We start from the raw sequence: 23,960 nt of genomic DNA, 5'->3' as shown, positions 1-23,960 counted from the left end.
CTTGTAAAAAAGATAAATCTGAAATTTAGCCATAAATTTAGAAGAAGGATCACAAGCCCTTTTGCCATTCCCAAATGTTGACTTGGGCTGGCAGCATCAGAATCCTCTGAGAGAGTTAAAAAAAATTAGCTGTTCTCTTAGTGGGAGACCCTCACTCAGGAGGTCTGATGCATTTTAAAAGTGATTCTGATCCCCTGCTAGTTAGGGGACAACTGTCCTGTGACAGCCAGCCTCCAATATGACCCCCAGTGACCACTACTTTCTGGAGTCATATCTTTGGGTAATCTCCACCCACAAGGCGTACTGTTGATGTGAATGACCAATAAAATACAGCAGAAATGATGGACCATCACTTCTGAGAGGACGCTGGGAAAGACATGGCTTCCATGTTTTGTTCCCTCTCTCTCTTTCTCTTTTGAGTCATTCACTCTAAAGAAAGACAACCACCATATCTTAAGGATGTTCAAGGAGCCTATAGGGCGATTGTATGGAGAGGACCAGAGGGCTCCAGCTGACAGCCAGAAGGAAGCTAAGGCCTGCCAACAACCACAGTAGTCAACTTGGGAGAAGAGTCCCCAGTCCTAGTTGACAACGTGACTGCAAGTTCACGAGATGTTCTGAGAAAAATCAACTGGCTGACCACTCCTGGCTTCCTGATCCTTAGAAACTACTTGAGACAATCCAAGTTTGTTGTCTGAAGCTGCAAAATATAAGGGGCAGGGAGGTAATTTGTTACACTGCAGTTGCTAGCTGATACATTTTCCTAGCCCAAAGGGCAAGCTCCTGAACATAGCTGAGTCTTCTCATGGCCTCCTTTCTACCCTCATTTCACACTATTTCCAGATTCAGGATCTACAGTCTTGAGTGGTATTGACCTGCTTAGGCCCAGTTAACAGAGAACTCTATACCTCTGTGTCTTTGTCTAAGCTGTTCTCTGCTTCTGATGGCATCCCCTTCTTCAGAAATGCTTCCTCAACTGCCCTGGCACCAAATGATGAGTTTAGGTCCCACCCCTCCAAGTGACCACACACACTTCTTAGAATCATAGGTGAAAAGTGAGTTAAATGGAAGAAGGGAAACATTCACATGAAAGAGTCATCAAGGGCACATGAACTTATCAGAAAGAGAAACACCATATGATATCACCTATATGTGAAATGTAAAATATGACGCAAAGATGAATCTATCTCTGAAACAGAGAAACAGACTCACAGATTTGTGGTTGCCAAGGGAGGCGAGGTGGGGGGGATGGAATGGGAGGCTGGGATTAGCAAATGCAAACTGTTACACTTGGGATGGATAAACAAAAGGCCACGCTGTGTAACACGGAGCCCAGCTTGGCACTCTGTGATGACCTAGAGAGTGGAATGGGGGGAGGGGAGGGAGTCTCAGAGGGAAGGAATATATGTACTTAATTGTAACTGATTCACATTGTTGTACAGCAGAAATCAACACAAAATTGTGAAGCAATTTAAATTAAATTGCTTTTAATTTAATTTTAAAAATAAATAAAAATTCTAAAAAGATTCTATTACATAGACAGGGAATTATATTCAACATCCTGTGACAAACTATAATGGAAAAGAGTATGAAAAAGAATATATATATGTGTGTGTGTTGTATATATATATATATATAAAACAATCACTTTGCCATACAGCAGAAACCAACACAACACAGTAAGTCAACTATGCTTCAGTTGAAGAAAAAATAAAGCACATGACTTGCCTCTATGTTGTTGATCAGCGAATTGTCAAACTTGAACCCAGGAATTCTTTTCTCACTGCACACCACACCCACATCTTCCGTGTGCTTGCAGTCGGTCACACCCCAGCCATTGGAGGAGCAGGCTGCAAGGGTCGCCTCGCTGCCGGTGCAGTAGACATTGTCCAACCAGATGGGCCCTGAAGGAAGCAGAGAAGAGAGAAGCCAAGATCCACATCAGAGTAGGTCTGAGTCTTTGGGCTCAGTCTTTGGGTGCATTTGGACACCGATTATGTACACAAAAACAGGAATTTTCCCTAATTTTGGCAGCTGTGTGGGGTCATCAATTGGTTTTCAGTGTGTTGAAATACTTCATACAGTTCAAGACCCTCCTGGATTCCCCTGGCAGAGGGATGTGATATAGGGATGTGGTGGATTGAAAATGATCGGAGTAGAAATCAGATTTAAACCCGAAGTAACATGGTATAATGGAAAGAACAGGGACTTTGGACCCTAAGCTGTTTGATACTAATTCTGGCTCAGCCACTCAGCTCTATAACCCTGGTCAAAGCTTCCTTTTCTCATTGGTAAAGTGGGGATAATAATGACATTTAAATGGCAGGACCATGTGCAGATTAGAGATAGTACATGACACATGCTTCGTTTATTGTTAGTCCAGAGTTACTAAAAAAATGGTAATGATGAATTTCCCTGGTGGTCCAGTAATTGAGAATCTGTCTGCCAATGAAGGGACACCGGTTCAATTCCTGGTCTGGGAAGATCCCACAGGCCATGGGGCAACTAAGCCCGTACACCACAACTACTGAGCTGGCAAACCACAGCTAGAGAGTAGCCCCTACTCTCCACAACTAGAGAAAGCCCATGGGCACCAAGGAAGGCCCAGAGCAGCCAAAAATAAATATTTTTTAAAACGGTGATGATGATGATGATGATGACGGTGATGGTATTAGTTATGCTCACAGAAGGCAACTCACAATGTGAGGTCATCTCCCTGAACCCCAAATCCTGGTGCTTTCAGGTCTCTTCCTACTTCCTGATGTTTCCCATCCACTGATTCAGAGATGGTCCAGCAAGACTAACCCACAGAGCCTCCCCTTCATGCTTCAGAAGTCAGGTGAAGGCAGGGCTGGTTTGTAGCCAGGCAATCTGTCTGGGAGTCCCTGGTGGGTCTCTGCTCACCTCCTGTGCATATTTATCTGACTTATAGCAAGTAGGGAATTCCAAGTGCAAAATGCTAGAGGGTTAACCACAATGAGACACAATCTCACACCCACTAGGATGGCTACTACCAAAACAAAAACTAAAACAGAAAATAACAAGTGTTGGCAAGGATGTGGAGAAATTGGAATCCTTGTGAACTGTTGGCAGAAATGTAACATTGCAACAGAGGAGCTCACGTTCTTTACATGTTGGTGCAGAAAGAATTCAGTGAGAGGCAAAACGATAGGTAAGAGATAGATTTAAAAATATAGGATGCTGGAACTTCTTTGGTGATCCAGTGGTTAAGACTCCACCTCCCACTGCAGGGGGCACAGGTTTGATCCCTGGGTTGGGGACTAAGATCCAGCATGCTGGACTGTGTGCCTGCCCCCTTCAAAAAAAAGAAAAAACCAAAAAGCTAATATCAAATGCTTGTGAGAGATACAAGCAGGCAGGCAAGGGAGCAATGCCCCAAGAGCTGGATAGGCTACATTTTTATAGTCAAAGGAAAAACGGGGAGGGGAGAAGACCACATTCTTCCTCATTCTTGAGTAGATGTCAGGCTTCTATCATCAGCTCCTCTTCCACATCAAGTGGGGGAGATTTTTGTCTCGTTGTGGCCCAACTGGCCCAATCTGTCATGGTACTATGTTAATTAGCTAAAAGCTAGTAGCATAAGCTAAAATATGGTAAGCCATGTCAGGTTTCAGTATAATGAGGGTCTTCTACTTCAGAATGTCTTCTTTCTCCTGTATTTTTGTTTTCAGTGTGCACAGAGGAGCATGACCTAGGGATCATTAACTTATTGACCCCAATGGCAGGATGCAGGTGTTATTTTTCTGCCATTGTTTTATTGTCTTGAGGGCTGGCTCACGCTTCTATTGCACGGTTTTGTTGCTAAGCAAATCTGCTTTCTTGAGTGATCATTCACTTACAGGGGTCTTCCAAAGTTCCCTCTCTATCTATGAGCTCTTAGTGAGATTTTTAAACTATTTGATTATCTTACTTTATCCCTATCAGAATGATGCAGCCCCTATAAGAACACAGGGTGGTTCCTCGAATTAAAAATAGAATTACCATATATCTAGCAATTCCCACTTCTGGGAATATATATATTCAAAAGAATTGATAGCAAGGTGGCAAAGAGATATCTGCACACCCATGTACATCACAGCACTTTTCACAATAGCCCAAATGTAGAAGCAACCTAAGCATCCGCTGACAAACTGTAGTCTACACGTACACGGGAATATTACTCGGCCTTCAAAAGGAAAGGCATTCTGTCACTCGCGACAACATGGGTGAACCTTGAAGTCCTTATATTAGGTGAAATAAATCAGTCGGGAAAAGGCAAATACTGTATGATTCCATATATATAAGGTACTGAGAGTAGTCAAAATCACAGAGACAGAGCGTAGAATGGAGTTTACCACGGGCTGGGTTAGGAGGGTTGAGGAGCGGTTATTTAATGGGTATAGAGTTTTAATTCTGCAAGATGAAAAGTGGGTCCACAACACTGTGAATGTACTTAACAGTACTGCACTGTACCCTGAAAAATGGTTAAGATGGCACATTTTATGTTATATGTACTTTACCACCATTAAAATTAAAAAAAAATTTTAAGTGCTAGAGTGGTTTCAAGTAGTGATTTTTATAAGCATCACTACACAAAGAAAGAAAACAGAGTCAAAACTCTCCTTTTTCTCATGACTCCAGAAGGACTCTACAGTAGAGTGGAGTCAGAAAACCTAGGTTCAAATTCTCTCTGCATCAGGACTTCCCTGGTAGTTCAAAGGTTGACTCTGCACTTCCAGTGAAGAGGGCATGGGTTCCATTCCTGGTCAGGATATAAACACCCCACATGCCATGTGGTACAGCCACAAAAACAAAACAAAAAACAAATTCTCTCTGCCTCTGGCATGGTTACCATGTGACTAGGTCAACTACTTCACCAAGCCCATTCCTCAAGTGAAAACAATGATACTAACAAACAGGTCGCCATGGAGATTCAATTAGATTATGAATGCGCCTAGTATGTGTTCACCTTCCCTTTCTCCTTCCTCCTCCCAGTAAGTCAGAAAACAAGGAATTCTGCTGCTTCCTCGCTGCAATGAAAAAGCAGACAAAAACACTCCCATTGTAAAGATGAGAAAACCAAAGAAAATCTGAGGTTCTTCAAGGTCAGCGGGAACCTCGGGTCAGCCTCTGGACTTCGAGGCCCCAGATGAAATGCGTCTGCTATGACAGATGGCAGCTCAGGGCTCAAACGAGAGAACCTCAGATGCATTGAAGGGAAACAAAAGGCTTATTGAAAACATCTGGGCTCAGGTTTTCCAACTGGTTTCTCAATTTGGCTTCGTTTCCAAGCCATCAAGCTCCACTGAAACACATGCTCCCTAATCGATTGCTGTTTCAACAACAAACCAATGTTTGTCTTGCTAAGTACTAGCAACAGAAAAGACCCTCCACGTTTGAAGCGAGGCCTCTTCTATGGAACAGTCTTCAGAAAAGCTGCTGAATGGACAGAGACAGTGAAAAGAAACAGAGCCCTTATTCCATCTGCAGACAGAGAAACCACCCTGACTAAGGGGATGGGAAATAGGACAACACTTAGCTAAAAGTACCAGCAGGAGCTGCAAAACAGATGTCCCAGGGCGTGTTTTATTTTTTGATAAGAAGCATTTGAAATTAGCACCCTGTTGGCTCAGAATGTAAAGAATCTGCCTGCAATGCAGGAGACCCAGGTTAGATTCCTGGGTCCAGAAGATCTCCTGGAGAAGAAAATGGCAACCCACTCCAGTATTCTTGCCTGGAGAATCCCATGGACAGACGAGCCTGGCGGACTACAGTCCATGGGGTTGCAAAGAGTCAAGGCAACTGAGTGACTTTCACTTTCATTTGAAATTAGCACCCTGGAGCATTAATGCTAACTATTACCCCAAAGAGCTGCTTTCTTAAGAAGCTTCAACTCATCCCCAGTAAGTCTACCTTCTACACAATCCCACCAGTTACCTTCTTAGATAGTGGGAATGTTCATTTCTATGTGCCCCAAGATGACATCACCATGCCAGGTAAACTAATTTGGCCTAATTTCATGACCTATTTTTCCCCGCTGTGTGCTCAATGCTTAACAACTAAATTGTTCTGATTCCAAAGCAACCAACTTCCAGTTTGCTGCTGGAATGCACGGTGGTTTGGGAACAGTTCACTACATGCCATCTGAGAGCTGCTAGGAAAGTGCCATAGGGACACAGATGGGGGCCAAACTAAAATGCCAGTCGGGGACTTCCCTGGTGCTCCAGGGGTTAGGAATCTGCCCTCAATGCAGGGGATGTGGGTTCAATCCCTGATAGGAGAACTAAGGTCTCACACACTACAGGGCAACTGAGCCCATGGGTCACAACTGATGAGCCCACATACCAAAACTAGAGAGTCTGTGTGCTGCAACAAAAGACCTCTCATGATCCAACGAAGATTCTGTGTGTTGCAACTAAGACCCGATGCAGTCTAATTAATTAATTGATTATTTTTTTAAAATGCCAGATAATCAGAAGCAAAACTTCATTTTACTCCTTCCACTCATTTACCCTAAGAAGATGCTTCTCCTGATGAAAGGAGAAGAGATGTACCAACAAGTTAACAGATCATTTGGAGAGAAAAGATCATAAATATAATTCTATTTGAAGTCCAGCATTCCCCTGGCTGTCGGGGCAATGGAGATACTTCAAGCTAGGAGCTTCGGGGCCCCATTGCAGTCATCTGCTGGCTTCATCACTCTGATCTGAAGAAAGACGCAGTGAGGGGGGGATTACATTAAACCTCAGATCTGAAGACTCACAAAGGAGAGCAAACATCTGAGGTTCGGGAGGCTGCGATTCCATCCAGAGAGTGAGAAATGGGGCAGCTGTCCCCTCCAGAACTCTCTAAAGGCCCATGAGGTCTCTAAGCTCAGAGATGCTTTGGGAGAAAAGATCTATTGACAGGCTGGGCTGGAAACCTGGAATATCCCTGGTGCTCTCCCTGGCTTCATTACTACAGCCTGAACTTGAGAAGTTCACCTACAGTGTTTCTGATTCATCCAAAGAGCTGTCTAAACGCCATCAGAGCACATCCCAGGGCACAGGTCACTATGCCAAGTACTGCTTGCCAACTATTTTCTGTTTCATTTTGGCCACACTGCACAGCATGTGGGATCTTAGTTCCCCAACTAGAGATCAAATCGTACCCCCTGCATTGGAAGCACAAAGTCCCAACCACTGGACTGCCATGGAAGTCCCTTGCCAACTGTTTTTAATATTTTTCAAAATCAAACTGAATCAGCATTGGTGGTATAGTGGTGAGCAAAGCTGACTTCCAAATCAAACTGAATCATGATAAATGAATATTGACTGAATGTTCACCATGCACCCAGTGTTAAAAATCCTAAACTGATGCTGATGAGATTCAAATATATTTTACATCTAAAGGGTCTCTTGGGATAAACCAACTACCACTTTACATAGACAGGATAATGCTTAAAGTCCTAGAGACAGGACAGTTAAAATTTTTTTTAGCGTCTCTTTCTCCCTTCCTCTCTTTGATACCTATTCTTTCCTAAATCTTGATGGTCTCAATATCCCCAGAGAGGACCCTTCAGTACTCTTAGTTTGTCACCTCCTCTCTCCAATGACTCTCCTCATCCTACATCATCTAGTATCCCATGGTCATAGCTTAGACTTTGAATTACAAACTATCTCACCCCTTCCCCAATCTCCATTTCAACGCCTCTAGTGTGTATCTGCGTCCATGAGCCCACCTTTCTAGCACACTCCTTCTACTACTGCAATCTCAGCTCACAATCTGTTGATCTTACCAGCTTTCCCCAGTCCTTCAGTGGCTTCCTGGAGTACCTTGTTACCTACCCAACTTGGACTCCATGGACCTTGATTTTAATCATTCCCTTGAAAATTCCCTCTACTCCTGTGAACTTTTCTCCATTCATCATCCTTGGATGGCAAAGTCTGAGCCATGCTAACTCACTTCTCTAGCTACCCCGTACCTGCTCCTGAGCAGGTGAGTGGGGGGTGGGGAAAATCATGCCCATCTTACCTGATGACAGGTAAATTTTAAGTTTAGGTAGAGAGAAAATAAAGATGTCACTAGAAAAACCCCAAAGGCATTGAAAAATATATGTTATAAAATAATCAGGCTTAGAGAGCCTGGAATAGAAAACATAAATCTGATGTTACCTCTAGATCACTCAGCAAGCAGAAAAAAAAGAGAGATGTGAAAGGCTAGAGAAGTTATCCAGGAGTTTTTGTAAAGAAGACAGGAAATGGGTTTTAAAAGCCTAGCACAACAGTCCATCGGGTCGAAAAAGAGTCAGACATGACTTAGCAACTAAACAGCAACAACAAAAAGATGCGAATACATCTTTGCTGCTTTTACTTGAATCACGGTAAGGAATGCAGAGTCAGCTTCAGAGAACAGTTTACACTAACTGCAGTCTCTTGATCCAGTTATCCCAAAAGGACATATTTAATGACACAGAAGTGAGACATGTATGAGATGAGATTTCCTCTCTCCTAGAATTTCTAGAATAATTGAAAGCCAGGGTTAGGAGGGACTAGAACAGTGATCAATTTCAGGGACTCCCAAACCTGGCTACATGTACAAGCACATTCAAAAGTTACAGAGTCCAAGACTCCATCTAGACCTTAACCCAGAATATGAGGGGTTAGCTCCTGGAAGATTCTAATGCCATTAGCGTGGCTGGTGGCTCAGAAGATAAAGAATCTTCCTGCAAAGCAGGAGACCCAGGTTCGATCCCTGGGTCTGGAAGATCCCCTGGAGTAGGAAATGGCAACCCATTCCAGTATTCTTGCCTGGAGAATTCCATGGACAGAGGAGCCTGGTGGGCCACGGTCCACAGGGTCACAAAGAGTCGGATACGAGTGATCAACTTTCACTTTTAATCAATTTATCCAACAAGAGTTTGGGGACCTCTGCTTGAGTCCAGCAGCCACGCTAACACCTGGGCAGCCGCTCAGCCAAGTGGACAAGGTGCTTTTGCTTTACTAACCTCCAGCTAGGAGGGGTCCTCTAGCTGGAGTTTTTATTTATTTTTTGGCTGCACCATGTAGCATGCAGGATATTAGTTCCCTGACCAGAGATGGAACCCATGCCCCCTGCATTGGGAGCATGAAGTCCTAACCACTGCATCACCAGGGAAGTCCCTGGAGATTTGATTTTATCTTTAATATTTATTTATTTACTTGGTTGCATTGGGTCTTAGTTGAGGCACTCAGAATCTTCATTGCACTGTGTGAGATCTTTCATTGTGATGTGTGGGCTCAGTAGGTATAGGGCATCGGCTTAGTTGCTTGGTGGCGTGTAGGATCTTAGTTCCCCAACCAGGGATCGAACCTGCATCCCTTGCATTGTATGGTGGATTCTTAACCACTGGACCACTAGGGAAATCCCAAGATTTTATTTTTAAATAATGCCCTTGGTCCTTATCTACTTCCCCACTTACAACCACAGACTATGACAGTTTCAAATGTTCTTAGAGAGCCTAACTTCCTAGTTATCCAAGAGGATAAGCATCTTCCTGTAAAGCATACAGTTAATTAGGTCAGTACAGGACAGAGCCCCAGGTTCTGGGCTCCACCACCTGCCCTCCCTCAAAATGATCTCCCCCCAGTTTTTTTCAGTGTATTGACTGAGCTTATCATGAGTGGAAAGAAGAAGCCAATCAAAGTGAAAAAGACACTTCCCTGGTGGTCCAGCGGCTAAGTAAGACTTCTGGCTCTCAGTGCAGGGGGACTGAGTTCAATCACTGGTCAGGGAACTAGATCCCACAAGCTACAACTAAGAGTTCGAATGCCACCGTCTAAAGATCCTGCATGCCGCAACCAAGACTGGCACAGGCAAATAAATAAATATTAAGAAAAAAACCCCCACAAAATGGAAAACAGAAAGCAACTCTGTTCTTATCCTGGCCAAGCCCAGCATGCTAATACTAAAAGCCTGAACTCTACCCCTTCAGGAGAATGGTAGAGTCAGGGATGCTAGCCTATGGGCAGCCCTTGTGACAAAGAGCAACAGGCTCTTATGAAGGAATGGTTAGGAGAAAGGCACCGTGTCCTCCTGGCTGATGCAACCCCAGGCAGTGCACAAGGCTTGAGAGATGACCATAGACGGACCTTGGTCACTACCTAGGGTCACTTCCTGGTGTAGTTGGCTCAGGACCAGGCTGCCAGATTTTGTGTCCTTAAACCAGGAAAGTAAAAGTGAAAGTCACTCAGTCGTGTCCCTCTGTTTGCCACCCCATGGACTATGGTCCATCAGGCTCCTCTGTCCATGGAATTTCCCAGGTGAGAATACCGGAGTGGGTTGCCATTTCCTTCTCCAGGGGACCTTCCCGATCCAGGAATGGAATCTGGGTCTCCTGCCTGTCAGGCAGATTCTTCACCATCTGAGCCACCAGGGAAGCCCCAAACCAGGAAAGTCGTGGGCAAAGCAGGACTGGGGGGAGGGTCACTGTCTCCCTCCCGCACACCCCTGCATTCCCGCCTTCCAGCATAGACACACAGGCTGCCCAGATGGAGTATTATCAGGGATTCCTACTTGACAGTAACTGCAGCTTCGTTTAGGAGGCTACCCCCCTGGAAGCCTGTTGCCGCTCTCTCCAGGCGACCCCAGAACTCAGTTCCCAAGCGCAGAGTGATTTACCTTCCCCTTTGCCGTAGGAGGAACTGGCAGTCCAGGACTTGGCCTCCACGTAGCCCAGCTCCCGGCAGACGACGTGTGCGGCGTGAATGGTGAAGTCATCATCGCACACGGTGCCCCACTGGCCGTCGTAGTACACCTCCACCCGGCCCTCGCTGTGCTTCCGCTTCTGGCCCGCCAGGCGCAGCTGGATCTTGGCCACGTCGGAGGGCACCTCAGGCCGGTGGTACTCGGGGGCAGGCTCCTGGAAGTACTCAGGGTAGTGGCGCCAGCTTTCGTACTGCGCCAGGCTTAGCGTGGGCAGGAGGGCGAGCAGGGCCAGACAGCGGCAGAGGCAGGAGCTGCCGCGCCGCTCCATCCCTGTCCTCGGGCTGGGGGACGGAACGCAGGCGGGCACTTGGCGCTCAGGACCAAAGCGCAGGAGTTTCCTGGAAGAGGGGAGAGTTTCGGGTTACAGATGTCTAGGAAACGGCCAGTGATTTCATACTCCTTCGCTTAGGATTGAAAGCTCATTCTAGATTCCAACTTCTTCTCTCCTCCCATTGCGCTTCAACCAGACAGGTCTAGGAAGTCCTACCTCTTTGCCCTCTACCCTACCAGATCTCTGAAATGCTTTTTATCAGCGCAGCTTCTGGCAGGAAACAGAGCACACTCAGACTTCATTTGAGTTGAGTTTTTAAAAAGACTGTTTACAGGAATGGATAAAAAAAGAGGTGATATATATATATATATATATATATATATATATATATGGAATATTACTCAGCCATAAAAAAGAATGAAATAATGCCATTTGTGGCAATGGATGGAGCTAGAGATTATCGTATTGAGTGAAGTAAATCTGACAGAGAAAGACAAATATTATATGATATCACTTATATGTAGAATCTAAAAAAAATGGTACAAATAAACCTATTTACAAAACAGAAATACAGTCACAGATGTAGAAAACAAATGAATGGTTACCAAGGGGGAAGGGAGAGCAGGAATAAATTGGGAGATTGGGATTGACATATACACATACATATATATAAAACAGATAACTAATAAGGACTTACTGTATAGCACAGGGAACTCTATTCAATACTCTGTAATGATCTATATGGGAATAGAATCTAAAAAAAGTGGACGTACGTTTATGTATAACTGAGTCACTCTGCTGTACCCCTGAAACTAACACAACATTGTAAATCAATTATACTCCAATAAAAATTGACAAAAGAGAAAAAAAGACCCTAGACAGAGATGTGGACAGAGTTCAAAGAACAAAGGACCATGTAATAACCAGGCTGGCCAGAGGGGGCAGCTGTTATCATTGCCAGTCTTGGGGGTGGTGGAAAGAGTAGCTGAACCCAGAAGGCGGCTGTTGGAGCTGTGGCTTCAGTGAAGGGTCTCAGAACCACATCACAGCAACAGGGGTAAGGGGAACAAGTTCTTGACTTCACTGTCCTCGGGCTTCTAACCTCCTTCTGATGTTCCCCAGTGGGCAAACCCAAGCTGCTGAAGACAAGCCTGTCTCTTGGCGAGTCTCTGCAGATCTGCCTCCTGGGCACAGGGAGGGTGAAGGTGGGGAAGCAGGCTGAAGGGAGGCAGAGGGTCTTCAGCCCTCTTCCCCCTTCTCACCTCTGTGCATCTTGTTCTCCGGGGCCCAGCTCAGAGCCCGCCTTCTTGGGGGCTAGCACTCCTACTGACACAGCCCCCCAGGATCTTCCTTCCAACGGGGCTTGTTACCTAGACCTTCTCCTCACCCCTGTCCCCAAATACCTTCATACGCCCAAAGAGCCTACAGACTGCTTAAGGGCAAGACTTGTATCTCCTCCTTCTTTGGCTCCTCCAGAGTAAACATGATAGGTTCATGGACGTGTCTATGGAATGAAAAGGTGATTTGCTCCCAGGAACTGAGTGGCTGGAAAAATGAAGATGTGAGAGTGTCTGTGAAGAGGGCTCGGGGAGACTCCCAGGTAAGGCAGGCTTCCTCCCTCTGGACGTTAGCTGCCCTGAATGGAAATGGCCTCTTCCAGGTGCTGAGATAACACTACGAGACATCGAGTCTCCGTCTCTACTTGTTCACGGGGTGCTGTATCCTCTGCACATATCTGAACCCTCCTATGGCTCCAGGCGTCCAGACACCCTGACGTGCTGCCCACACACCCCCCAGATCTCAACATGTTTTATATTCTGGATCTCATGGTGGCTGAGGTCACTGAGATAGGAGGCAAAACTCCTTAAACAGTTCTAACACAGGGCCTGTCCTTAGCTGAGCTGAAGTGTAGCCCCAGAGAGCAGTCCTGAGGCACCTCTCCTGCCCTTGGGAAGCCAAGGAGGCCCAGGCAACAATTCCGTCCCTTTTTAAGTTTCCATCCCTGAGGGCTGCTAGGGACTGAGTGCAGCCTGCTCTGTACACAGAGGGCAGACATAAAGGTCTTTGTGGTGAACAGGAGCAAGAAAATTTGAGTGGCCTGTCATCAGGCGGCAAGGGAGGATAGGACAGCAGAGTTGAGGGGAGCACGGACTCTGGAGCCAAGCAGTTTGGGCTTGAATCATCATTCTGATGCCAACTAGCTGTGTGACATGGGGCAAAACACTTAACCTCTCTGTGCTTATCAATGTTCCTTATCTATAAAATGGGAATAATAATTGTATCTAGCTCCTAAAATTGTTATGAGGATTGACTGAATGGCACATAATATGCCTTAGAGGAGCATGTGCCAAATAAATATTTTTAATTTTTGTATTTTTAAGATTGTGGTCACCATACCCAGGTGGAGCCTACTTCTAATTCCAAAATGAGGTCCTAGAGCAGAAAATAAAGACTTAGCTCATATACCTTGATCCTTCCATAATTCAGAGAGATAGGAAGACAGTTTTAAAGGACCACAGGTACTTTCTTTCATGGAAGAGGAAGTAGAGTTGGAAGATAGGGCTCCCAAAGGAAACCAGGACCAGCAGGTAAAAGCTACAGGGGAGCATCATACATTATCAGTTGAATAGGTTGTGTGCATGCTCAGTTGTGTCCGACTCTGCGACCCCATGGACTGTAGCCTGCCAGGTTCCTCCATCATGGAATTTCCCAGACAAGAATATTGGAACAGGTTGCCATTTCCTCCTCCAAGAAACCGTCTTGGCCCAGGGATCGAATCTGCATCTCTTGTCTCCTGCAATGCAGGTAGATTCTTTACCACGGCACCACTTGGAAAGCCATTAACCAGGTTAGGGCCAATCGTATTTCTCAGTTCATAGCACATCACCATCAAGGGAAGACCAGATAACTTCCCAAGAGTAGCCCAGGGCGGATGATCTAACTTGGAGAGAGGTAGTTCCATTTTGTTGGGATGGCCTGGTCCTGTCATGGGTGCTAGGGTGGAGATGCCAGGGCTTGGCAGACAGTCAGGACCAAGGACTTAGGAAGGCCCTCTGGTTCACTGGAGGTCCAGCGTCCTCATCCTGTGACTCACAGACAAGGCCAGAAAGTTGTGGGGTTCCTGTAATGGCCACTTGCAGATCACAGGCTGACAGGCTAGTATGTGGCCCTGAAAGGACGCCTCATCCCATCCACACTTCATTCCCGTCCCAGCATACTGCCGTCCACGAGCTCATCTATACCTCACTAGAACCTTGAGGCGCTGGGTGAAAGGATGGGGACTCTTATTCTGCAAGGGAGAAAATCGGGAACTAGAGAGAGAGGACTTTTCTTATTAGACTTCACCAGAGTTGCTCAGTTCGTGCAGGCAAAGCCAGAAGTTATCAACCCCAAGTACCAAAACATCAAAAATCCACGAACACATATAAAAACTGTCCAAATTCTGCCTGGGACACAGATGCCTTTCAGTCAGTCAGTCAGTTCAGTCACTCAGTCGTGTCCGACTCTTTGCGACCCCATGAATTGCAGCACGCCAGGCCTCCCTGTCCATCACCAGCTCCCAGAATTTACCCAAACTCATGTCCATTGAGTCGGTGATGCCATCCAATCATCTCATCCTCTGTCGTCCCCTTCTCCTCCTGCCCTCAATCTTTCCAGCATTAGGGTCTTTGCAAATGAGTCAGCTCTTTGCATCAGGTGGCCAAAGTATTGGAGTTTCAGCTTCAACATCAGTTCTTCCAATGAACACCCAGGACTGATCTCCTTTAGGATGGACTGGTTGTAGCTCCTTGCAGTCCCAAGGGACTCTCAAGAGTCTTCTCCAACACCACAGTTCAAAAGCATTAATTCTTCTGCACTCAGCTTTCTTTATAGTCCAATTCTCACATCCATACATGACTACTGGAAAAACCATAGCCTTGACTAGATGGACCTTTATTGGCAGAGTAATGTCTCTGCTTTTTAATATGCTGTCTATGTTGGTCATAACTTTCCTTCCAAGGAGTAACTGTCTTTTAATTTCATGGCTGAAATCACCATCTGCAGTGATTTTGGACCCCAAAAAAATGAAGTCAGCCACTGTTTCCACTGTTTCCCCATCTATTTGCCATGAAGTGATGGGACCGTATGCCATGATCATACCAACATTCCTGACTTCAGTATTCCAATGATGCTGCTCTCCTCGCCCTTACTCCAGCCCTTCACATGTCACCCATCTGATCATACCAGCCTAGACTGGCTTAAGTTTTTCCACCTCAATCAATGTGCTCCATCCACTCCCACCCTTCCCTCTAAAAAGTGTATGTTACAATCCTTCCTGTTCTTCAACATCCTTCCCAGATGTTCCTAATCAGAATCAGTGTCTTCTCTGATTCCCTTTAAAATAGCATCCTGCTTGTGCTTTACCACATTGTCATGTCAGACTCTACTGGCCGCTCGAGTCCCAGGGGCAGAAGACATCTCTTGTCATTTCTACACAGTACCCTGTGTTTCTGGCTACAGCAAACTAGTTTGTAACAGATAAAGTTTCCTGCCAAGGACAACTGGAAAAGGTAGATAAAATGCAAAAACCATGTATTTGAAGTCACTGAAGAGCTATCGAGGCAGCAAGGACTCAAGAAGCCAAGAATCCAAGAGATGAAAAGCACAGCGAGGTGAACCTTGCACTTGTGTCTGCTTTTCCCCTTAAGCCACTTGCCAATTACAAGGCAGTGGCCAGCAGGCTGGGAAGTTAAGTAAAACTTCAGGCATCCTCCCAGGACTAAGGGCACAGACACTGGGGTTCAGAGCCTGCCAAGGAGGAATAGTCCTGTTTAACAGTGCCAGACTTTCAGATAGGGCTTCTTAAAGAGCTAAACTCTAGAAGTTAGGACAGGGTTATATTCTCCATGTTAGAAAGATCTAACATCCGTATAATTGGAATTTCAAGAGGGGACAAAGAACGTCTGGAAGAAATATTTGAGAAGATAATTGTCAAGAATTATACAAAGCTGATGAAAGCTATCAAAGCCCAGGAAGTATAGTTTACAAAGAAAACCATCCTGGGGCACATCAAAATCAGATCATGGAAAACCCAAGACAAAGAGAAAAGCTTACAAGCAGCTGGAGTATAAAAGTGTTACCTTCAAAGGAGCAACAATAAGATTAACAGCTGGACTCTCACCAGTAAACAAGAAAACAAAGAAGATAATCACATGATGTTTTCAGAGGGTTGAAAAAAAATAAGTCAACCTAGAATCCTGTACTGCTTGGAGAGGATAAAGGTTTTCACAGAAGTGGCAAGACTGTGTCTTCAGAGAATCCACGAGATGGAAATACTAAAGGGAGTTCTTCAGAGCACAGGACCAAGCATCCTAGATGTAGAATGAAGGAAATGGAAGGAGAGGCTATGTAGGTAAATCTGAATGAAGATCAACTGTGTAAAATAATAATGTCTCATGGGGTTTAAAATGTATGTATCATTGGGAATTCCCTGGTGGTCCAGGGAATTTCTCTGCACTTCCATTGCAGGGAGCACTGGTTCGATCCCTGGTCAGCGAGCTAAGATACTCCATACTGAGTTTTAAGCCAGCTTTTTCATTCTTTTCTTTCACCCTCATCAAGAGGTTCTTTAGTTTCTCTTAGCTTTCTGCCATTAGAGTGGTATCATCTGCCTGAGGTTGTACATACAATTAAATGTTTAAATGCATGTCTCTCAACATTCTGCTGTATTAATTCACTTAACGGAGTGAACACCATTATTATCAAGGCACAGAGAGTTTTGGCAAGTTGCCTCAGTTTGCACTGTTGGTTAAGTGGCAAGGCAGGCTCTGAACAAGGGCCAGCAGGCTGACCTGTGTCCTTCGCCTTCATCTCTGTGCTCCGTGGCCCCAGCCCAGCACTTGTCCCATCCCCTGAGCTTCCCCCGACACGAGAGCTACAGAGGCCTGCAGCTCGTCTATTCATATCTCAAAAAGAAATGGAAAAAATTTGCGGTCTGCAATTTTTTTAAAGAAATTGTAATCCTTGGATTTGCCTATCTATAAACTGGTCCACCCATATTCATGGAGTCTCCAATCTGTGGGAAGGCCAAGGTTCAACTCCTAAATCTTTCTTTGATAAGTGCTCCTGAATTTGTTGCTTCTTTTTTGGGGCCTTCTCCTACTCCTTACTCTGAGGGATTGTGAAAGATTAGACCCAGATGTTTCTCTTTTCTTTTAAAAATAGCTTTAATTTTTTTTCTTTTTTTACTTCCTTATTGCGAAAGTTATACAAGCTGGTAATAAAAATCTGGAGAAGGCAAACAAGTAAAAAGTGGAAAAGAATTTGCAGTAATACCCCACTGGAGAGAACGATTGTCAACACGGTTGTGTCCACCCCTTCCAGCCTTTTTTCTGTGCATCTATGTGCTGTGTGTGCTCAGTTGCTGAGTTGTGGCCAACTCTGCAGCCCCATGGACTATAGCCCCCAGGCTGCTCTGTCCATGGGATTTCCCAGACAAGAATACTGGAGTGGGTTGCCATTTCCTTCTCCATCTGCAGATATATATTTCCTCTTAAAACTTCGAAGAATTTTCTACATACTGCTTTGTAAACTGCTTTTCCCGTTTACCAATCTACTGCAAACATTATGCCTCACTGACTTTTACAAGATTTACAATGCCTTTTACATTCAGTATTATGGATGTGCCATAAGATTGAATAATCTTCCCAGTAAATATTTTACTGCTATTCACATCACTGAAATCAATATCCTTGTAGCTAAAACTTCCCACAATCTTGGGATAAATCCCTAAAAGCAAAATTGCTAGGTTAAAGTGCTAGTAAAAAGGGAACTCTTCTGCAAAACAATATTAAGTGCCTCCAGAAAGACTGCTAGGGTACACTCAACCTGCAGTATGTAGGCTTCCCCACAATCTCAAAATTCTAGCCATGACCATGCTTTCAAAACCTTCTTCGTTTGATAAAGAGGGAGGAAAAAGGTATTCTGTTTTAACCAGCATTTCCTTTACTAGTGAGCCTGACCTTTTTTTCTTCAGGTTTTATTGACCACCTGTATTTCTTTTTTTTCCCTGGAAATTATCTCTACATGTCTTCTTAAAATTCCCTTTTCTGTTGTATGTCTTTCCCTTACTGCTTTGCAAAATTCATTTTTCACGTTGGTATCCATCCAACCCACAGGAGGAAAAAACTGCCAAAGTCCAAAGAAGAGCTTGGGAGGATGGAGAGCAAAATGCCGCAAGGCTACCACCACAGCCCTCCCTCTGCTCTGTGGTGGGCTCCATTCTGCCACCCCCTGCAGATGCTCCCATGTGCCATTTTCCGTTCTGCATTTGAACTGGGGTTCAGCCCCTTCTTGGGGGAGTCCCCAGCTACCAGGGGCGAGGGTGGCCTGTAAGGGAATCTGTTCAGGGTGGTCCCCCTGCTTGTGGTCCCGGCTACAGTGTGAGTCCAGTGACAAGGTTGTTGGCAGGCTGACGACCCAGTTTAGAACCAGGCCCCACTGGGTGTCCCCAGGTGCGGGGATGAGAACCGGAGTCTCAGAGCAGACAAGTGGCCTGGGCCAGTAGCTCTTCGTTCTCCAGCCTCCGCGCTCTGCGCCCTGGGTCCCCTCCCCTCCTAGCACCCAGGGCCCCTGGGGCCAGGGAGTCCTCAAGTCCAAGAGGTGACAGCATGTGGTCCAGGGTGACCGGCACACATGAGTCCATGGGGGCGTTTCGGGTGACCAAGGTCCCAAGCGGGGACCGCAGGCTGACTCTGTGGCCTTAGCTTCCGGCCCCGCTGCAGCAGTGCTGGGGGCTCCACAGCCTCTGCTGGCGAATCAGGACTGGTCAGTTGCGGTTGGCCGGGCTGTACCAGGAGCCCTGGGGGCGGATGTCCCCCCCCTGCTCAAATCGCTCACGTGGAGGCAGCCCTGTTGGTGATGGGTGGGGGGCTCACTGGCCCCGAGACTTACCATGGTGCCTGGCACCTGTTGCTGCTGCTAAGTCATGTCAGTCATATCCAACTCTGTGCGACCCCATAGGTGGCAGCCCACCAGGCTCCTCCATCCCTGGGATTCTCCAGGCAGGAATACTGGAGTGGGTTGTCATTTCCTTCTCCAGTGCGTGAAAGTGAAAAGTGAAAGTGAAATCGCTCAGTCGTGCCCAACTCTTCACTACCCCATGGACTGTAGCCCACCAGGCTCCTCTGCCCATGGGATTCTCCAGGCAAGAGTACTGGAGTGGGTTGCCATTGCCTTCTCCAGCACCTGTTGGGTGCTTATTAAAAATCGATTGGACAATAACAGCATAGGATAGCTCAAAGTAGACCCATTCTCATGATGCTTTTAAAATAAGCTCTAATTCTTGATCATAGGTTAAAGGCCTATTGAAAGCGAAGTGCAGACATTCTTTGTGGTCCAGTGGTTAAGGATCCACCTTCCGATTCAGGGGAGGAGAGTGGGTTCCATCCCTGATCTGGGAACTAAGATCCCACTAAGTTGCCCTGGAGGCAACTAAGATCACCCACCTCTACTGCTGAGCCCCTGACCCACAACTAGACAGAAGGCTGGGTACCCCAGCAAAGATCCCCTGAACTGCCACTAAAACCCAACAGCAGCTGAATAAATAAATATTTTTTAAAAAAGTGAAGTAGATGGAGGGGGTTCTTGACGTTCTCATCTTCCATTGTATGGGTCCTCTTACCTCTCGGCTACCCTTCCTCCTGGCATTTGCTGGCACCATTGGTTCCCAGGGAAGAGAATGTTGGGCCTCTTGGAATCAGAACATAAGGATCTGAATCCTGACTTTACCACTTCCAGGCTCTACAGATTTGGGGGTACTTTTGGAGCCTTGATTTCCTCTTGTGATCATGGAAACAGCCTTCCTTTCAGGTGTGTGTGATGATTAAATGAGATAACATGTGGAAATCCCTAGCACAGAGCATAGCTTCATTTACATGCAGTTTCTTCCTGCCTGCCACCTCTGAACCCCTGAGCCTTGTACTCAGTAGGCACTCAAATATTAATTGAATGAATAAATATAAATTTCTATTTAAATCATCATGCCTTATCAAAACTGCCTTTTCCTTCTGATCTAACTGCATAGGTAAGCAAATTGATAAATCCATCCCTTATGAATTTATTGACTTAAGACATTTACCACATTAAGGAATGAATTAGTGATTTTTCTATGAATAGGGAACTTTTATGTTTTAATAAGGAACTCCTAGTCTCTTTCTGTTTTTTTGTTTGTTTGTTTTTGTTTGTTTTTGATTTTTGGCCCCACTATGTGGCATGTGGATTTTAGTTCCCTGACCGGGGACTGAACCCACACTCACCACATTGGAAGCACAAGTCTTAACCACTGGACTGCTGGGGAAGTCCCTGTGAATTTTAATAGCTAAATTTTTCATATTGTGCAATGTTGGAAATAAGGGCAATAGGGTTATTCATGAGTAGGTGGACCTTCCCCATGCCCTTCAAATCTGCTGACGTGGGTGCCTCTGAAATGCACTTTGTGTGGGAAAGGGGGCAGACAGACACTGGGGTAATTTATGGGAAGTGAAGATCCCCTGGGCTCATAACATCTTACCCCAGCATATAGTCAAGGCTTGTGTCTAGTTGAGAGTCATGCGTTACAAAGTTGGATAGAAGAGGCAGAGTGAGGCATGATCTCACCCCAACCCAACACAGATGATTTTCAGGGAAATGAACCATCTTGAGACACACACCGGTCTGGCCCCAAAAGGATGAGCCCATAAACCTGTGCTGGACACTGAGGCCCTAAGGGCCCATGAATGCAGGAGGCAATGAGCACTGCTGCTGCTGCTCGGAGGGGAGAACGACAGGCTGACCCTCAGGGAGCAGGGATTCCTCAAGTCCCACTTCCTCTGAGAAGCCTGATCTGGTGACTTCTGCTCTCTCTGCTCCCCTCCAACAACGCCCACAGCTGTGCTCAGAGGCTATGGGGTCTGGGCGTCTCCTCCTCCTGCAAGAGTACCAGGCAGCCCCAGCTCGCTCCACTGTCCCCTGAGGCCATTTCCAAACAGACACTGGCCACAGCAGGACAGAAGGGAGGCTTTCAGGGCAATTCAGGAGGCTCCATCTTTGTGCAGGACAGTGTCTGAGATGGTGTTGAGAAGCAAATGTGCTTGACCTTTGGAGGGGGTCTGGTCCTTTTGGACATTTGCAGACCTTTGGACTAATGGAAGTCACTTCCCCTCTTCACACCTGTTCTATCGGTCCTCAGTCAGAAGATCTGATTTCACTAAAGAAATCAGAAAGCTGCATGGAGATGTATCTGATACCACAGTTCAGAGAGCTTTTAGACAATAGAAAGGTCTATTCTCAGCTTCACCTATGAACACCTCCAAGGTCATCAACAGCCCAAGAGTCTACGCCAGTGAGGTTGCATCACCATCCATCACAGAAACTCTAGGAATAGCCTCTACCCTGAACACAAGCCAACTGGGTCAGCAAAACATTTCTGTAGCTGATTCACACGTACCAAACAAGGCTCAGGTTTCACCAACCCTCTCCAGGTATGCAGAGGAAAATTTCACAAGAGGAAGATCCACTTTGCAGAGTCTTCTGTTAAAACCTCATCTGAGTGAACTCCAGGCACTACTGCAGCAGACGGACTTAATTCTTCACACAGTTTGGCTCAGGAGAAGGTCATCATCAGGGGGTCAGGGCAAGATGCCCGGGATTCCCTGGTGGTACAGTGGATAAGAATCCACCTGCCAATGCAGGGTACACGGTCCTGGAAAATTTCACATGCCGCAGGGCAACTAAGCCCCAGCACCACAACTACTGAGCCAGCGCTCCAGAACCCACGAGCCATAACTACTGAGCCTGTGCTCCGCAACAAGAGAAGCCACCTCAATGAGAAGCCTGCGTACCACAAGGAAGAGTAGCCCCCACTCACTGCAATTAGACACAGCCTTCGCAAAGCAACGAAGACACAGGACAACCAAAAATAAAAATAAATTAAAAATGTTTTAAAAGGCAAGGTGCCCAAGGACCTCAGTATTTGACTAACATGAATAAGAGCCAGCCAGAAATCGACTGTGACCGTGCCTTATCAGAAAGTAGTAAGTTATCTCTCCCTGGGCTGTTGGCTAAGCAGGTGAGGACATTCTTCCATTCAATTCAATCCATTTAAGGACACAAGTTCACATAGTTGATACTTTAAGCATTGCAGACAAGAAGTCCTGTAGCCCCCAGGGGGTGTCTGGGAGAGATGGGGAAAGAATTCCTTGACAGACCCAGGACTTTAAATCCCAGACATTCCTGATAAACATCAGCCAGAATCAGCTCACCTTCCGCAAGAGCCTAGAGCACCCCCTGCATGCAGCCACGCCTTCAGGCAGCCTGCACATTCATCCTCTGTGGAGAATGGGCTGCGCATAACACCACCTCCTATCGCCACTAAGCACACAGCCCAGTGGTGTAGAGCCACACAGGGCTGGGTTCAGATCCCTCTTCTATCACACGTTAGCTCTGAGATCTCAGGCACCCTCAGATTTCCTAAGTCTCAGAATTTCATCTATAAAATGGAAATAATATGCATGTGTGTGATCAGTCACTCAGTCGTGTCCAGTTCTATGCAACCCCATGGACTGTAGCCTACCAAGCTCTTCTGTCCATGGGATTCTCCAGGGAAGAATACTGGAGTGGGTTGCCATTTCCTACTGCAGGGGATCTTCTTGAACTAGGAATGGAACCCGCATCTCTTACATCACCTGTATTGGCAGGTGGATTATTTACCACTATGCCTCCTGGGAAGCCACAGAAACATATGTACTTAAAAGCAACTTTTTGAAGCAAAAAACAAGCAACATCTTCATTTCAGGACTCTCACAAAAGACAAAGATTATGTTTCTTAAGTTCCTGACCCATGGTAGGCGGTCCCCCAAAATCAGGTAAAATATTTTGGTTCAAACAGGTGTTGCCTGATAGATTTTTTTTTTTAGCCATTTCTTTTCTTTTTTTTTTTTTTACATTTATTTGGCTGCATCAGGTCTTCGTTGCATCACCAGGAATCTTTGTTGTGATGCACAGACTCTCTAGTTATGGCGCACAGGCTCCAGAGTGTGTGGGTTTAGTTGCTTCAAGGCAAGTGGGATCTTAGTTTTCCAAACAGGGATTGAACCTGGATCCCAGGTCCCCTGCATCGCAAGGTGGATTCTTAGCCACTGGACCACGAGGGAAGATCCCTTCCTGCTAGAGTTGACTCAAGTTGTTCAAGTGCTAACTACCGTTTTAGTTGATGCTAAATGCTTTTCCCTGGTCAGTAAAGAATTAATCTGCAATGAAAGAGGCTGCCTGCAATGTGGGAGACCACTTGCAATGTCGGAGACCTGGGTTTGATCCCTGGGTTGGGAAGATCCCCTAGAGAAGGAAATGGCAACCTATTCCAGTATTCTTGCCTGGGAAATCCCATGGACAGAGGAGCCCGGCCAGCTAGTTCACAGGGTCATAAAAAGTCGGACACGACTTGGGGACTAAACCACCACCACCAAACTGTATAATGTAGGTGGTTGTATTTAATTTTGTGCTTCAGATTTCCCCAAGTGTTATTAATATTTAGGAACCCTCAAGGATGAGCTTACATAGTTTCTCCTGGATTCAGCTCTTGCAAGAAAATACTTGAAAACTAGAGACAGACATTTTTCCAAAGAATACACAATATTAGAGAAAAGCTTAGGTACCAAAACAAAAGGTGTGTTCACATGTGCTGTGTAAACTATGTAGGTGCTAAATTGTGCCAAATTCCATGGGAATGGTGGGCTCCATGGAGTCTTCAATGCCTACAAATAAGACTGTCAAACAGGCCTGAAGTCAACCAATGCTTCCTGGTCTTGCTGGGAATTGAGGCTCAGGATGTGGTCAGAAGGAGAGAAAAAAGTTTTAAGCCTGGATCTTGCTAAGATTTCTCAGTTCATTGTGAACAGCGCTCCTTCAATTGATTCACATCATTTGTTGGAGCTCCAAAACATATATC

At 45.8% G+C, this 23,960-nt stretch overlaps 1 protein-coding gene across 1 annotated transcript in view; it reads right to left on the bottom strand.

Moving 5' to 3' along the window:
• LOXL2 (lysyl oxidase like 2) overlaps positions 1 to 23,960 on the bottom strand; it is a 112,946-nt gene that overhangs the window by 69,937 nt on the left and 19,049 nt on the right. The window contains exons 2-3 of the mRNA XM_005909154.2: positions 10,639 to 11,063; positions 1,729 to 1,904 (exon numbers count right to left, since the gene is read on the bottom strand). Of these exons, the coding sequence (XP_005909216.2) occupies positions 1,729 to 1,904; positions 10,639 to 10,993 (531 nt within the window). The 5' untranslated portion in view covers positions 10,994 to 11,063. The remainder of the gene's footprint in view (positions 1 to 1,728; positions 1,905 to 10,638; positions 11,064 to 23,960) is intronic.

This window comes from Bos mutus, chromosome 8 (assembly GCF_027580195.1).
Source record: "Bos mutus isolate GX-2022 chromosome 8, NWIPB_WYAK_1.1, whole genome shotgun sequence".
Classification (NCBI taxonomy): Eukaryota; Metazoa; Chordata; class Mammalia; order Artiodactyla; family Bovidae; genus Bos; species Bos mutus.
Note: the sequence above shows the minus strand (reverse complement) of the source record. Positions and strands in the feature narration are given on the sequence as shown.